This window comes from Pseudorca crassidens, chromosome 7 (genome assembly GCF_039906515.1).
Source record: "Pseudorca crassidens isolate mPseCra1 chromosome 7, mPseCra1.hap1, whole genome shotgun sequence".
In the NCBI taxonomy this organism is placed as follows: Eukaryota; Metazoa; Chordata; class Mammalia; order Artiodactyla; family Delphinidae; genus Pseudorca; species Pseudorca crassidens.
Genome location: NC_090302.1, coordinates 55,744,550 through 55,761,884, shown reverse-complemented (window position 1 = coordinate 55,761,884; position 17,335 = coordinate 55,744,550). Strand labels below are relative to the sequence as shown.

The following is a 17,335-nucleotide window of genomic DNA, read 5'->3' as shown; positions in this document are numbered from 1 at the left end:
CTTCCCCCACCTCCGCAAAGAGCCATCCCTCTACTCTCCTTTGCCATCCCTAAATCTCAGACTGTGGGAATAGTTCTTATATCAGAGTTGTGAGGCAAAGAGGAGCTGGCAGTTCCAACAGTCAGCATTCTGTAAAATGAGGGGAGATTATGGCTGATAGCCTTCTCCTTGTTCTTTAACTTTTTGTTTACTTTTCCTTCAACTTCCGATCCCTGCTAATATTCTTACCATTTTGCTGCTTTGAGTTCATATCTCGGGTGCCACATTTTTCCATATCCATCACTTCCACTTGAAAAAAAAATTATTTTTATTTCCATATAACACAACTCTACATCCCACACAGTGACTCAAGTTTAAATCCCAGGTTCCTATGAAACATTTTTAATCCCTTAGGAAATCTGGTAGACTTCCATATTCCAGGAGTCCCAACCCCTGAGGTTAATTCAACAGTTCAATTAATTCAAAATTTTCTAGATTTTATTCAGGAGTATATACTTATATTTTCCATTCTTCCCCCAGAGATGTACCATATTCTGAGATACTTTATTATACGCTGGTTATCTAGTCGTTTCTAATGCCAACTAATTATTTTTCACATGGAAATGCAAGTTGGCCACAGCCACTTCCTTGGACAAATCAAAGCCATCTCAGGTCTTCCTATCACTGAAACTTGATCCTTATACTCTGGCTGTCTCAGTTCTGTTAAGTCCTTGTTCATTAGAAGAAGCTGACCTCCACTCCCTCAATTACACCACTTTCCCAGATCCACCCACCTCTTAAGGGGTTGTAGGGAATTTCTCAACGACTATTGGAATTCCCTTCCATTTTCCACTTCCCTATTTGTCATCAGATAACTCTATACACAGATCATCATCAGATCCTTTGGTGTACTTCTCAAAGTACTGGGGAAATGTTCGCTCTGAATCATCTTAAAATGAAAGGAAATTATTTGAATAGCCACGTTTCCCTGAATTTTAATTGCCCCCTTGGGTAAATAGAGAAATACACACATCAAAATTATTTTAAAATCTATATAACACCCTCAGCCAGAAATCTTGCAAACTACTCTATGGTAAAAGTATCACTGCTCTCCATAAAGAACTATTTTTATTATTTAAAGGTCCCAGAAACCAGCTCAATATAACAGTGCAACTAATGCTTGACAAATTGAACTGAAACCAACAGGCATTTAGCTTTTTCTCTTCTGTAAGTCTGTGGTTATTTGCATGACGGAAAGAAATTGTTTAACACTTGGTCTTCTTCAACCTCCATACACAACCTTTCTCTCACGATCTTCACCCAGCAATCCTGTACAGCTTCACTATAATTGCTATCAAACAGTGGAGTGTCTTTGTGCTACCTTGCAGAGGCAGGTCAGGTTTGCTTGCAGCCATGATCCAATTCTCACCCCCTTGGAAAGGTTACTACAAGTGTTCACTGCCGCCCTTCAATGAAAGTGATACTGCAGAACAGTAACTAAAAACCTACTTTGCATAACTGAAAGTTGGCCCTGGAAGGGAAAGCTAATAGGAAACCATTTGATAAATCACTGTTTCCTGCTGGGGGCACCTCTAGCATTTTGGGTAGAAAAGCTCCCTGTTACATGGGACTGTTCTGCAGATTACAGGAGATTTAGCATCCCTGGCTCTGCCCACTAAGTGCCATTGTGACAACAGTAGCACTCTCATACACTTCTCCTCAACCCCAATGCAGACTATTACAATAAAGGAAATACCATCTCTTTTTAGATAGAAGATGATTGTCAGGGTTATACTAAGGAACAACAGGAGAGCTCCCAGAATCACCAAGTGAGTCCTCTTTTTTGCTGGATCTGGATATGGTTCTGAAAAACAAAACAAAATAAAAAGAAACTAAAGATAAAATCTTCTTTGGAAGGGCAAGAGAATAATCATCTTTGAAGCTTAATTTAGGATAGTATGAGGTTAATTTTCTTAAATACCATAAGTTCCTTTCCAGTGAGTGGCTGGAATGGTGAGATACCTCAGATATGAAAATGGGAGCAGCATGGAAAAGTGGAAGCAGCCCAAGTTTTGGAAAGATGAACCTGGGGTTAAGTTCTGCTGCCACTCACTAGTTTTGAGATCTCCAGTAAGTCCTTTAACCAGGCTAAAAAATGGAAATGCTAATGAAATTTTTGTGAGGCTAATGTTTATAAAGTGCTTTTCACAGGGAGTGGCAACTCAATATTATATGGTAGCCTTGATTATTTCACTTCCTGCATTCCTTAATATAAAAGGTAGCAGCCTACTGCACATGGCAAAGATGGAACATGAAGGCCAACTGGCATTGTCAAAGAGCTCTGCTTCCCCATATCTGTGGCCATGATTGGGACCATTGTTTGCTATCTTTTCTTTCTCCACAGTTTGAACATCTTGGGACATCTAATCATTGGCACCTCTCACCAACCTGTCTCCAGTCCCATGCAGGAAGAAAAGGGGTCTTATGGCACATGATGCTCAGAGACTGCTAACTCCCACCTCCCACCATTAGCCATGATCCATGACTACCTAGTTCAAGCTTTAAAGCTGTAGTCAGCTTTTCTCTAGTAGCTTGCAGTTTACAGAGCCTGTTAATAACTTTATGAATTAGGTGTGCCATTTTTTATTTTTTAAATCCCCAGGTTACAGATGAGGAAACAGATTCTGAGCAGTTAGGTGAGTTAACCCTAGGTCTTCCCACAAGTAAGTTATCATAAAATAGCTTTTAAATGACAGGAACCTATTATACTAATGCAGCTCCTACCAAAGTGATTCACACCCCAGTAAGAGCATCTCTTTAATTTTCTAAACTTCTTTTGTTCTTTTTGTTCATAGGACCACCCTGGATTATTTTTTCCTATTGTTTACCTTTTCTATTCAATTTTTTATTTGTTTTCTCTGAAGTACCTAAGCTTTACTTTCAACATCTAGTGGGGGAGAGAGTGGTGAGAAGTGCCTCTGAGAAGCAGACAATATAAACCTCTGGGTTTATATTGGGTTGGCCAAAAAGTTCACTCGCTTTTAAGTAAAAATAAAAGACACATTTTTCATTTTCACGAAGAACTTCATTGAACAACGGATTCACTAACCGAACGAACTTTTTGGCCAAACCAATATTAACATCATGCTCTCAAGCTCGCCTTCTCTAAAGGTCTGAGCCTCTCACTAGACTGTATCCTGCCTTACCCACTTCTATAGGAGAGTGAGATAAAAATAAAATAGTTGATTCTGCGCAAACAAGAGTCTCAAATTATTTTCATACACCGTAGCTCATGTATTCCTATGATGGTATTGCCCAATAGGTTATAACTATATAAGAAAAGTGAAACACACAGAAGTCAAGTTGCTTGCCCAGGGACACACAGCCTTATATCTTACGCACTAAGCAGACTACCTTGGAGGAGGCAGATGGGGAGGAAGGATCTCTCCCGTTTGGAATAAGATAGGAAAGTACATTCCATTTGCTTCCTGCCACAGAAACCCTGGAAAGAAGGAAACAGCTCTGATGTGCTCAGATTTGGATTCCTGAAACTTGGTCTGAGTTGAGTCTTCCTCTCAGGTGCTGCCCTAGATCCCCCAGCCACAAGAGCATGTCCTACATAAAATGAGATTGCCTGTTTTATTATCTACTTCCTGGAGAGTGTTAACTGAGTCCCCAATGCCTGGCACGTACCACATATTCAATAAATATTTGCTGAATGTTTATTAAGTTGCAATATGACTTGGACGAATGGAGGTGAGGAAGTAGGATGCATTTTGTAAATACAGTGTTATTCATTCATTCAACAAACAATGAAAGCTTACAATGAGCAGGCATCAGGCTAGGTACCAAGGGACAGTACTAGGCACATTTTAATTGAGACATTCATAATATTACCTGGGATGACCAATTCAGCTGTACTGTTTTCCTCATGACCTAATCTCCGAAAAATGCAGTAGAAAATCTCGTTAGCTGTTGTGTTGATTCTTAGTGTGCTGGTCACATTGAAAAGCTTCTCCTCCCTCTTGGAACTGGTAATGGTGGTTTTGCCACTCAGGACTCGGTGGTCACTGCTTGTCCAGATGACTTCAGCCTCAGGGTAACCCTCAGCCTGACACATTAGTTCATGTTCAGAGGTGACTGGATCCACAGAAATTGTTTGGTTGATTTTGCGGTATGAAGCTAGGTCATGAGCAAAAAGAAGGCATAGCTTTCACTTAGCACAGAACTAGACATGTGGCTTGGTCTTGTCTACCTTAGAAAGAATACCAGTCCAGGCTGTTCTCAGAGAAATAAGCTTAATTTTCAGATGTTTCAGCAGTGGGGAATGCCTGGTAGTTCTGCCTCAACTCTTCCACTCATACTTGGGCCAAGTTTGGGCTTAAAGGAACAACTACCTTGCTATAAAAAACATATTGCTATTTTTATTGAGCTCAAAGTATTGATAAATGTATAGATTAATTAAAAGAGAATTGTCATCTTTAAACCAGTAGTCTTTCTATCTAAATATAAAATATGTTTGTCCATTTACTCAAGTCTTTATATGTTTCGCAGTAAAGTTTTACAGTTTTTACAAAGGGCCAAATTCTTAAATTTATTATCTCTTTGTTGATGTAAAGCTGTCTTTATAAACATGAACATCTCCAGCTGGTCAGTACTGTTTTCTTAGACTTTATTTAATAAACAGAAAATCTCATTTTGATGGGCCATTCACTTTTCCAATTTTAGGTAAATGATAAGAAATTAGGTATGAAAATAGTATAACGTCATTGTAAAAGTGGATACGTGTTCCCTGCATGATAATTTTTAAAGTTTAAATGCATTTTAAAAAATTTTACAATAGTTTTAGATTTACAGAAAAGTTGCAAAGATAGTACAGAGTGCCCACATACCTCTCCCGTTTCCTCTATTGTTACCATCTTACATTACCATGGTACTTTCATCCTAACTAAGGAACCAACATTAGTACAGTACTATTAACTAAACTTTATACTTTGTTCCATTTCACTAGTTTTCCCTAATGTCCTTTTTCTGTTCTAGGAGCTCATCTAGAATACCATATTATGATACTTATTTTTTAAACTTTTTATGCTGGTTATTTTAATAAATCATTTAATTATACTCAAGGAAGAAACTTTGATTAAATTTTAGATCGTAAGTTTGGGACCCTTTTAGGATTAAATGTACTAAATATTCTAGTAGATGTACTAAATATTCTAGTAGATTATTTAGTGCATTTACAATGCCTAAGAACTTTTTCATGTTTATTCCTGATAAGTATGTTAACATGTTATTATTCTGTTGGCACAATTTTTATTTTACTCCTAATATTTTAGTGTAACCACTAATGGTCCACCTAGAGCCTTAATTCTCCATTCCTTTACTAAAGACACAACAATGGCTTTGTGATATGATATACTCACAGAGCTTTAATACAATACAGCCAGGATCAAACAAAACTGAAATAATGATATTATGTTCAATGAAAACATTGGAAATCAACATAATTACAATTTCAAAACATATAAATAATGGTTCTCATGAGTACTTGAATCTTCAACCTTTATCTATTATATTTAAGCATTCTTTTAAAAAGGAATCCACTGATTATACCTCATGAAATAATATTACCATAACAGGTTCTAATTCATATAGCACATAGCTTGATTTTTGGACAATTAAAATTCCAAGCCTAAAATCAGAGTGAATAGTAAACTTTAAGGGTAAAATGTTTGCTTTTTTACCCTTTGATTATTATTTTTAATGGAATAAGAATAAAGAAGAATGTTGTTTCATGCCTGGGCATATGTATAAATGTACTATACCGTTAACGGCCCAACAAATTAGCGGATTCATTCTACTCACTCATTAAATACCCATTTTATTAGTCTCTCAAGTGGAGCACATGTATTTGGGTTTAATAAGAAAATATTAGAACCTCCACTTATATGTATTTTTATCAAAACAATTAAGAAATAATCTAAGCTTAATGAGATTTACTGATTGACACTGGGCCTCACTTTGTCTTAAAGGAATAGGGGAGTTTTATAACACCTAAGGGAGGACAGTGACTTGTTTGGGATTATTACAGATATTCAGGTTCTCTCATATAATTTCTTTTTAAATATTTATTTATTTAGCTGTGTCGGGTCTTAGTTGTGGCATGCGGGAGCTAGTTCCCTGACCAGGGATCAAACCTGGGCCCCCTGTGTTGAGAGTGCAGAGTCTTAGCCAGTGGACCACTAGGGAAGTCTCTCTCATCTAATTTTAACTAAACTAACCTGCTTACAAAATGAACAACTAATTAAAAGGTTTCCCACAAAGAAACTGAGGACTGGATATATTACCAATAAATCAAGCAAAAACCAAAAGGAAATGGCAAGAGTGATACTTCTTACCATGACTTTATGAAGTAAAACAACAAGTACCTAATTGGATCTGACAAGGCATTGGTTAAAAAAACCTTAAGATTGTCAAGACCATCCATTTTTGTTAATGCGAAATTTCACCTAAGATATATTATGCCTTGAAATATTAGCTAACTATAGTGAAGCATCATAATTAGTAAGACTGAAAATATTGTTTATTAAATTTTCATTTCATATTTTTAAAATTTCTATTTTTGTACATTTATAGAATGTGCAATGTATTATGTTGAACCATATGAAATTGGTGATATTCAATTTCTTTTGCCTTTAAAAAATGTCAATTTCTGATGATATAACATATATTAGCACAAGTACATTCTTTATAAACACACACATACATATATTAGTTTAACATGCTTTACTAATGGGGTAGGTAATCGAAAACATTTGCAGACTCCTGGTTTACTAGATCTAGCGTACACATGTTCTAATGCAACTATTACATCCGGACAACGAAAAGCTAACAGTAGTTTTGAAGTCAATATACAACTCAGGGCTTCCCTGGTGGCACAGTGGTTGAGAGTCCGCCTGCCAATGCAGGGGACACGGGTTCGTGCCCCAGTCCGGGAAGATCCCACACGCCATGGAGCGGCTGGGCCCGTGAGCCATGGCCGCTGAGCCTATGCGTCCGGAGCCTGTGCTCCGCAATGGGAGAGGCCACAACAGTGAGAGGCCCGCGTACCGCAAAAAAAAAAAAAAATACAACTCAATACACACTTTGGAGGTACAAATACAGGAAATAAACCTGGTTGTTAAGGGCACAGACTTCAGAGACAGATTGCTTGAGTTTAGAACCTGGCTTCATCACTTAATAGTTTAATGAACTTGGCAAATTACTTAATTTCTTTGGACCTCAGTTTGCTCAGCCATGAAATGAGAAGAATACCACCACATATCACTGACTCTTAAGATGTCACCTACTGAAAGACACACTCAGATTTCAGAGATAGTAAAATGTGAAAAACATGCATCTTAGACATGATAAAGCTCCTACTCCATAGAGTCGCTTGAGGATTAAATGAGATAATATAGGCAAAGTGCTTAGGATAGGCCCTGGCACATAAGTACTATATAAGTGTTAATTACTACTGCTTTTACTGCTAGAGCTGCTCTTCCTCTTCTTACTACTAGCAAAGTGCACTCATGTGGTATTCTTTAGAAAGTACTGACAGTTCCTGATGAACAGTCTTGGAAATAAATTTTCATGTATCCAAACCTGTTCGTGTTTCAAATTTTTTAGGCTTATCCTATTTGAGGAAATATGCCATTCATTCATTCATTCAACATATATATTTTTGTGGGTTCTTATCATCCTACTACTCTTATATGCCAAATCCTAGGGATACAGTAATAAATAAAATAGATGAAATCTCTGCCTTTGTGGACTATATATTCTAGAAGAAGGAGAGAGATAATAAACAAAATATGTAGGTACATTTATATGATATGTTACATGATATATTAGATGGGGATTTAATGCTACAGGGAAAACTTAAACAGGGCTGGTTGGTGAATTTGGAGGAGAGATGGGGTTGGTGAAGAATGATAGCAGTTAATCCTTGGTCCATATGAACAAATTGGCTTTATCAGGGTAACTATACATACTCTGTTCTTTCAATGCCTCATCCCATTTAAGTTCTTGAAAGTAGAAATGGGCACTTCATTTTCCCTGCTATTAGATTCAGTGTTTAAGGAAAAATAACATTTTCAACTGAAAGTCAGATGCCTGAGAGTCTGGTATTTAAACAAACATGAAAGGTGCAATAACACCAAAGGGATAATAATTGAGTTAATCTAAAGCTAAACTCTTTCAAATTTCAGTTTTGAAATGCTTCACCTTTAAAATCCCATGGTGAGTAAACTCCCTATGGGGAAGCTGTGTTACCACATGTTTGCAGTGATGGGAAGCGAAGCCCGACAGCGTTACTGTGAAATCGTTTGCATATGGAGGTGACTCAGGAGTTCTACTTCCCTGAGTTGTAAAGCTCATGCAAGCTGGCCACACTTCTTTGGTGACACTGCCTCAGTGCAATTGAAGCTTGGTAGCTGACTTGCTTTCAGTGCAGCTCAACTTGACCTCCAAGACCACCATGTGCAAATGACAACTAGATGGAGTGGGACTAGGATGCCAAATTAGTAATTTATAGTACAAAATGGAATGGTCAGACAAATCACATCCTCAAATCTGGTTGGTCATCTGCTTTGCTCCATCAAGGACCCCTCCTTGGAAAAACCATCAGTGCCAAGAGATTTCCCATTGTGTCAAACAAACCACAGCAAAGGAAATCACAAATCCACAAGGGACATTACAGAGCCCAGATAACCTGGAAGAACACCCTTCTTCACTACAGGGACAGCTTTTCCACTCTCTGCATACTCTCTAAGACTGATGAGAGACTCTTCTTCTGGAAGCAGAGACATATACTCTATACTTCCTTCTAACCGACTGCCAGGCTTATGCTCTTCCTCCCTACCCTAGATCCAGCAATGCTGGCTGTTCATGGAGCTAAGTCTTGATAATTTCTTTAATGCCTTGAAACATAGTATGCCTGATATTTGCTGATGGACTGAAGAAAAGTTAAAAATCCCAACTTGGGATCCCATCAGCTTGCTTTCATGAATATCTGTTATGGAGAAGCATATGGTAAGATACAATTAAATTAAATCTACCTCACAAGACAAGTGACATTTTGACAACAGTAGCATTAATTGAGCCAGAATTAGAGACCCAGCAATGTACCATAAAACAGATGCATTTCTCCTAATTCCTATATAATTTTGATTTTGACTTTATAATGATTAGTTACCCCTTTATGATAAGTGTAAACTTTTTCTATTTATATTCCTGACATTCAGATTGATGGTACTTAGGTCAGGAATAGAAACACCAGGGGATGATGATTTAATTCTAGTCACATATTAAAAGGTCACCATGTAAACAAAAGAAGCAAGCAGATAATCTCAAAACTATGACTAGAGATGGCAGATTTCAGTTCAATATCAGAAAGTAATTACAATAGGCTATAGAAGGAAGGTCCAAATGACAGGGGTATCATTGTAGCAAGTATGTGAGTAGAAGATCCTTTCAGGGGATTGCTGTTCTTTGGGTGTTTGGATTAGCTGCTCTTGCCTGGGATCCTTTCAGCTCTCAATTTTATGAATCTTAACAGTGAAAGCAGAGGTGGTCAGCTAAGGTGTTTTCCTTTACTGAGCTAGAAGCAATCCAAAACTTTGAATCCAGGTGACCTGATGTCATATTTATAGGTCAGTACCCAGGAATTTGACACAGTTCCTCTTCAATACTCCAAGATAAAAATGGTACAGATTTTTAAGATGAATTTATGCCTAGTGAGCATAGTTTATACTGTCTCTGAGGAAGAATAGTTTATTCAATACTTGACATGATTATTTTTTGCCTTCATAGATTGACTTCAAGTCTTTTTGAATGTGAACCTTACAATGGGGTTTCTCATTAATATATTTATTTGGATTTGACATAGAGAGCTTCAAAGAAAAAATGCTGGCAGACCTCATAAAATTAAGAAATAAGTATTGAATTTAAAAATTCTTGGAGGGACACACAAATAGTGACTATTATCCTTGCATGCCATGGAAGATAGTGGTGAAGGGAGGAGAGACACTTTTGTGGTTCATTTATTCTCTTCCACAGTTTCCGAATTATTTGCAAGAAAAAAATATATATATTTATATATATTACTTTTATAATAATAAAAAAGTGAAGATTAGGAATTTATTTACTTTTTTATTTATTTTTTTTAAATTTTTTTTTTGCGGTACGTGGGCCTTTCATGCCGTGGCCTCTCCTGTTGTGGAGCACAGGCTCCGGACGCGCAGGCTCAGCGGCCATGGCTCATGGGCCCAGCCGCTCCGCGGCATGCGGGATCCTCCCAGACCGGGGCACGAACCCGTGCCCCCTGAATCAGCAGGCGGACTCCCAACCACTGCACCACCAGGGAAGCCCTAGGAATTTATTTTTAGGAAAACTGAACATGTTGTGAAACATGACTGCCACATTTGGCTCTGGATCTCCAGGGACTATCAAACAGGATGTGCTCAAGCAACGCTCATTGGATGAGTATGTGAATGAATGAATGAACAGACTGCTGCTGTGGAAAGTGAGGCTGGACTTCCAAGATTGAAAAGTTCTCAACACTGAGATATGGTTTTAATAAAGGCTGTGTCTATCTGTAATAGGTCTTACCATTGACTTTCAAAGTAATCCGCTTGTAGTCGGCACCGCCATAGCTGATCAAGCAGCAGTAAATTCCTGCATCCTGCAATTTCACATCTGTTATCTGAAGTGCGGCCTTCCCCAAGGGGAGCTGGTTCTTCAACAGCAGGGCCCTCTGGTTGTAGCTACTGTGTTGAACATTCAGGTCTTCCTCCCCATTCACAAACTGAATAATTTTCTTATCCTCCATTTCCCAGTAAACAACTAATGCCAACAGGTTTAATTGTTTGTCTACTGGAAATCTGCATTCCAATGTCACATTGCTGCCATATTCTACCACATACAGGTCCTTGGGAACTGTGATAGTAAATGCTGAAAAGAAAGATGACCAATCTTTAGAAGACGGAAAATTCCTCAAAAAATTTATAGAATGAATGCAGGGTTTATAAAAGCTTTATCTGATCACTTATGTGATAATTACATTTAAGGACTTACTTCCCTGAAATACATATTTTATCCAGTGAGCTTGAGACATGTCTTACGATGTATATCTCACTCCTGAGTTAAAATAATAAAATTAGCTAAACAAGTTGTAGTCCCAAAATTCATAAACATACACTACTGTAGAAATATTACATGGTAATGGGGTGCTTATAACAAGGGATACTTTATTTCATGTGGACATCCCCAGAATGTCCTTTGACTGGACACTCATTGCTTTTTACATAGTCTAAATCATAGATTCCAATAGTCCTCTCTACATACTGCCTGAAACTCTTAATCAGTTGTCTGGCCAGAGGTAGATGAGTACAGAGATTTAGGGAGGGTCTCAGGCTGATGCCAGTACTGTGTTACCCTGACACTGCATGTACACTATAATTCTTCCTTAGAATATACTCACTGGGAAAAGCAGGTCATAGAGCAAGGTGGATAGAATGATCCTGCTTGTTTAAAACAAGCATATAAAAGTATACACATAGGCCATTTCCTCAGATATTTTAAGTAATTACCCTTGGGAAATGGATAATGGATAATGAGTAATGGATAAATGGATATGGGTTAATTTTGTTTCTTTAGATGTGTCCATACTCCCTATATCTTTGTCCATTGAAATAGGTCTATGAAATATGTTTATGAATTATAATGAAGGAAAAATAGAATGTCTTCTCTACAAAAATTATATCTATTTTATTATTTCAGTTTTTATCTTATAGTTAAAATATTTAAATTATAGAACCTAATGAAAGGATTTGGTGTCTTACCTTTCAGCAAACAACAGTAAGCCATGAATGTAAAGATACTGTATATCCTCATCTTTCTGGAATGACCTAATTATGGAAAACACAAAAAGAAAACTGCTTTACTCAATAATTGAATATCCAGACATTATGGGACTTGGCAGTTTTAATTGAAATTGTCTTTTGATAACCAGACAATGACTGATTTGTAAGTGCTGAAATACAGCAGGGAATTTAGAAGTTCAATACCTTCACTTAATATCCCACAGCCACATAAAGCTAAATGAAAAAAAAAAAAGGTACTATGATGAGAATTCTAATTACAAGGCCTGTAAAAAAACTTGTACACTCAAAAGAAACCAAGAAGAAAATATTGCACCAAAATCCTCTCAATTACTTTTTGTTTTTTTCCTGCAGTGTAACATATCTAGAAATCCAAGCCTGCCCTATACAAAATTTCAAAGCAAGGAGAATCTAACTTCCATTATCTCCCACCTTTCAATGCCTCTTCCCCCCACTAGCAGCTTTCATCCTACCCTTTAACTATTCAAGCCTTCCACATTATTATCCCAACCATGCCAGTTCTCCCTCAGGTTCCATCCTTCTAAAATCTCCTCTTTCGTCCTTTGCTTATCCCAAATTATAAATTCCATTCCCTCAATAAACTGATTCCACTAGTAGCAGGGGGAGTGAGAAGGAGAAACAGTTGGATTCAACCACTTCACATTAAGATGTGACTCACTCACAGCCCTCTTTCAGGGGTATCTGCCTAGATTCTACACTTCATTGTGTCATCCTGCTTGAAATTCTACCAATTCTTTGATTCAGCAAACATTGATTGAGTAGTTTTTCTGTGCCAGGCACTAATTTAGGCATTAGGGATACAGCAGTGAACAGGAAAGAAAAGTCACTCTCCTCTAGGAGCATATATTCCAGTAGAGGAGTAAATAGAGATTTGTTCTATAGTTCAGCAAATCTGTTTATTTATTAATGTATTTTCTCTCTCATGTAATACATACATTTACATTTTGAGAAGAAAGCCAGCTTTCTGCCTTAGGGTCTCTTCGACCTTTGTATACATACAAAAACTCACAATTGATCAATTAATCAATGTTACACATATGTAAGGCAGAAGATTTATGTCATGCATATATAAATAGCTCCTAAAAATCAATAAGAAAAGTACACACAACCCAACAGGAAAATGAGCCAAAGGTTCTAATATACAGTTCAGAGAATAAGAAATACAAATGACATCTAAACATAGGAAACGATGCTCAATTTTACCAATAAAGAAAAAAATAATAGTTTAAGATATGAGACACCATTTTTCACTTATTAGCTTGATCAAAATTATAAAGTTTCCTAATATTTAGCATTTCTGAGGATATGAACAAATGGGTTTCCTTACCCACTAATGGTAGGAATGTGAAGTTGTATAACCTTTTTTGGAAGGGCAATTTGGTAATCTCCATTAAAATCTTAAATGTATATGTCATATTAGCTTTCACTTCCTCTCTGAGAAATATATCTTACAAAAACAAAAACACATGCATGTAACAATAGACGCCAAAGGATTAGCATTGCTAATACCAGCCCCAAACTGGGAAAACCCTAGATAGCCTAAATGGTTAAATAAATTTTGGTATGTCCATATAATGTAATACCATTAAGGAAAGAATACATGTAGATGTATTGACTTTGTAAAGATGTAGAAAGTAAGTTGCAGAACAGTATATGTAGCAGAAATCCACTTTTGTTTAAAAAAGAAATAATCTGTGTGTGTATATTTAGACATGGAAATTTACAGAAAAATCCATACCAAGATGCTGACAGTAATTATATCTAGGAATGAAATTAAAGGAAGAATAGTCAGGTATTTATCTCTTTATAGTTTTCGAAAGGAAGAAAGGATGGGAGAAAAAGAAGAAAAGGGAGATGAGATTGTGAATGACTTCTTTGGTGTTTTCCTGTGTCCAGATTTTCAAACCAATGAATATGTTTTATTTTTATTAGAAAAAAATAAAAACAAAATTTAATGAACCATTTCATCTTGCCAAGCGGCAGAGAGTTTGGCAGATGGAGTAGTATAATGGAAAGAACCCCAGAACCCCAAACATCAGAGTTGAGGTAGAATAATGGCATGTGTTTATTTTTCTGTTTTTTCTTCATTATTAAAATAATATTACCACATTATGGCAAATAAGAAAACAAGGGGAAAGTCACCCACTATTCCATCACTTAACCCAGGGAGCATCTGGTAATGCCTGGAAACATCTTTAGTTGTCAAAATAAGGTGGAGAGAGGGTTGCTACTATCTAGTGAGTAGAGGCCAGGGATGCTGCTAAACCTCCTACAATGCACAGGACAGCCCCCACAGCAAAGAACTATCTGTCCCAAAATGTCAACAGTGCCAAGGCTGAGAAACCTTGCAACCACTGTGAGCATTTCGGTATATATTTTTGTTCCAGTCTTTTCCCCATGAAGCTTTTAAGAACAATTATACACATAACACCCATTTTTTCATTGAATATTTTGACAAATAATTTCCATTTTACTGCATGATATTTGTAAGTATCTTGTTTAGTGGTCCCGTAATGTTTAGTTTCCCTGTTGTTAGGTAAGGATTGTTTCCAGTTTTAAAAATATAAGTATTTGTGTATTCAGCAAATATTTGTTAAGTGTCTACTGTGTACCAGGTCCCAGGCTAGGCCCTGAGGACAGATTTTCCTCAAGCGGAACTGTTGATCAAGGACAAAGAACATTTTCCTGGTTCTTGATACATGTGGATAATTGGTGCCAGTTACATTGGGTCTTCACTTAGCACTTGGTTTTGTTTAAAATATATATTTTTTCTAATTTAATTACAAAGTACAACTTGAAGTTTGTTGATTGTTTTAGTTCTTTTATGAATTATATGATCATTTTTTGGCCTGTTTATCTTACTGGTTTCTTATCAAACTGTATGAATCCTTCATGTTCATATAGATATACACATACAAAAACGGTAAAATAAAAAATATCATCATCATCCTCTTGCTAGTGTTAGGTACATAATTCTTATTTCACTCCTTTCTGTCTGCCCTGTACATTGGAAACAGGGATGGCAGCCAGGACTGTGAGAACACAAAGGTTGCTGAAATGAGGCTGCAGCAGCTATCTGCCTATCCTTTACTTGGGCCAGAGTTGATTATACCACAATTATAAAATACTAATGTGATATAATAAACACAAATACATTTATTGGGCAGAAGAAAACTTAAGATGCCCCTAACTCCAAGTAAAGAACTGAATAAAACAGAGGGGCATTAAATCCACTCATGGATTTCAACTAACTTTTCCAATGTTTATGGCATACCCTGGTGGAGTTCCTACCCCTTAACGAATTTAGTTGAAAATTTTAGAGGTAATAAAAGTTTACTGGAAGGTGATGGATTAGATCTGATATTTACCTAATTCCTCATTACAGCTCCTCTTCCAAGGCTCCATTCCCTTGGAGTGCAGTTGTTGTTAGTGGAGGGAAGATAGGTAGATAGATAGATAGATAGATAGGGACCATGTAAACAGACATGGTCTTTGACCTCTAAACTCCACATTAGGGCAGTTGGTCTGAGAACACTGACATCTTCTTCAGGGAAGAAACTCTGACAGTATATCTGAATTCCCAGACAAGAACTGAGATATTTAAAGAGCAAGGAAAACGTGAACTAGGGAAGAAGCGATGGTTCATTCAGGATGGGGAAGCAGGTTTGTCCCTAGGGGAACCCAGTGTAACACTATGGAGCTGATACTACTTCTCTAGCTTGCTAAGGTAGGATGGGTAGGACGAAAAGACAGGGAAAAGAACTCAAGCTTTCTTTCTCAAAAGTATAAGCAAGGAGTGTCTTGATATCTGTTAGTTCAGGGTTTCCTTTGATTGTTACCTGATGTATATGTACTATGATTTGATTTTTAAAAATTCCTAGAGTTTGAAAATGTGTCTCCAAGTAAGCTGAAAACCTACCCAATTAACAGATCGAGTTGATCTATTTAAACCTCTATGAAATACAAAACTCTATTAAACTCGACTAAACCCTGTGTCCTTTCTCCTTCCCCTCAGTCACACTGAGATATTCTTGTACATTTCCCAGGTGTCACTTCAATTCCCAATAGTATTTCTGTGGCTTCCTTTAAGACCACACTCTAACTATTGTCCTGTAACCTCTGCCTACTGTACTTAACTGAAAAAAAGGCTATTTTTTTCTTTAGAGTATCACAGTTCTTAAAAACTGCTGGGTAACTGTCAATGTGAACTGACACAACCTTTCTGGAAGGAAATTTTCAATTTGTATCAAAAGGCTGTTAAAACATTCAGACTTTGATTAAGTAGTTATACTTGTAATAGTTAATCCGAAAGAAATAATCAACAATGTCCCAGATATTTATATGCAATGATGTTCAGTGAATGGCTAAAATAGTGAACCACTGTAAATAATCTTTATGTCCAGCATGGGGGATTAATTTTGTTTGGTTATCCAGCACCATGGAATGTAGCCATTAAAAAAAATCACATTTTTAGACAGCAATTTAATCCATAGAAAATCAGCCACATTAGGTGCACAAAACAAGGTGGAACAATGATACGTGAAGACTCCCTGTGTTTTAAGACAAATCCAAACTGAACTTTGACATAGGCTAAGCTCAATGTGGCTAAGAAATGTTTAACATTTTTTTCCTTAGGCTCCTCTCTTCCACCTTCAGGACTCCTTTAGTCCTCAAAGCAGATAGAGCAAAGAACTCGGGCTCGGGTATCCTGGCTCTTACAGCAGGAAAGGACCTTAAGAGATGCTGCAGGTGTGATGACTTACACAGATCAGACTGCTAGTGAGCAGCTAAAGGTGGACTGGGACCCGGGTGTCCCGACCTCTAACCCAGGAATTTCCCTCTAGACCCGGTTACCCACCTCAGGACCACATTCGTGAACGCGCAGGAACATATATGTACTTACAGGATAAGCAAAACTGAATCCCCCTAGCTAAAGGCTAAACTTGTTACTTGTTCCAATTAACCTTAATCGGCTCTACTGCACTCAAACCATCACGCTTTCCCTTTCCCTTCTCCTCTCTCCATCCCAAAGAAAGGGTCTGTTGACGTTCCGTTTTAAAGTGCCCAGCGAGATGGCCAAAGATGCTGGCCAGTGAGCGAGAACGCTCCCTACCTGCGGGCGGGAGACTCTCGGCTGGCGGGGAGGCTTCGGCACTGCGCCCGGGATTGCGAGGACCACCCGCGGCGGCCCTCAGCTAAAGAGCTAGCGTGGATGAGTTCTCCGCCCACCCCTGCCAGACAGTCCCGCCCCCGGGTCAGCACCCCACGCCCCCGACTGGATTTTCTTACGCTGCCGCTAAACTTGTAATCTGGAAAACAAGCGGATTTTTCATTTTTGGAATAAAAGGTTAGATAAGTGAAACCAAAAGTGAAACTTAAGTCCGGCTTCCCGTAAATCAGCTTTTCAAAAGGAA

At 37.6% G+C, this 17,335-nt stretch overlaps 1 protein-coding gene across 4 annotated transcripts in view; it reads right to left on the bottom strand.

The window, feature by feature from the left end:
• Positions 1-17,335, bottom strand: part of CD274 (CD274 molecule) — a 33,781-nt gene that overhangs the window by 3,972 nt on the left and 12,474 nt on the right. For 2 of the 4 annotated variants that reach the window (XR_010945015.1, XR_010945014.1), the window contains 4 exons: positions 11,862-11,927; positions 10,630-10,971; positions 3,877-4,161; positions 229-1,843 (listed from right to left, as the gene is read on the bottom strand). Coding sequence is in view for 1 of the 4 variants with exons in the window: in XM_067744307.1 (XP_067600408.1) it covers positions 229-288; positions 1,736-1,843; positions 3,877-4,161; positions 10,630-10,971; positions 11,862-11,913 (847 nt within the window). In the remaining 3 variants the exon portion in view is untranslated. Of the gene's footprint in view, positions 1-228; positions 1,844-3,876; positions 4,162-10,629; positions 10,972-11,861; positions 11,928-17,034; positions 17,147-17,335 lie in introns of those variants that run through there. The other 2 variants (XM_067744307.1, XR_010945013.1) reach the window with 2 other exon arrangements.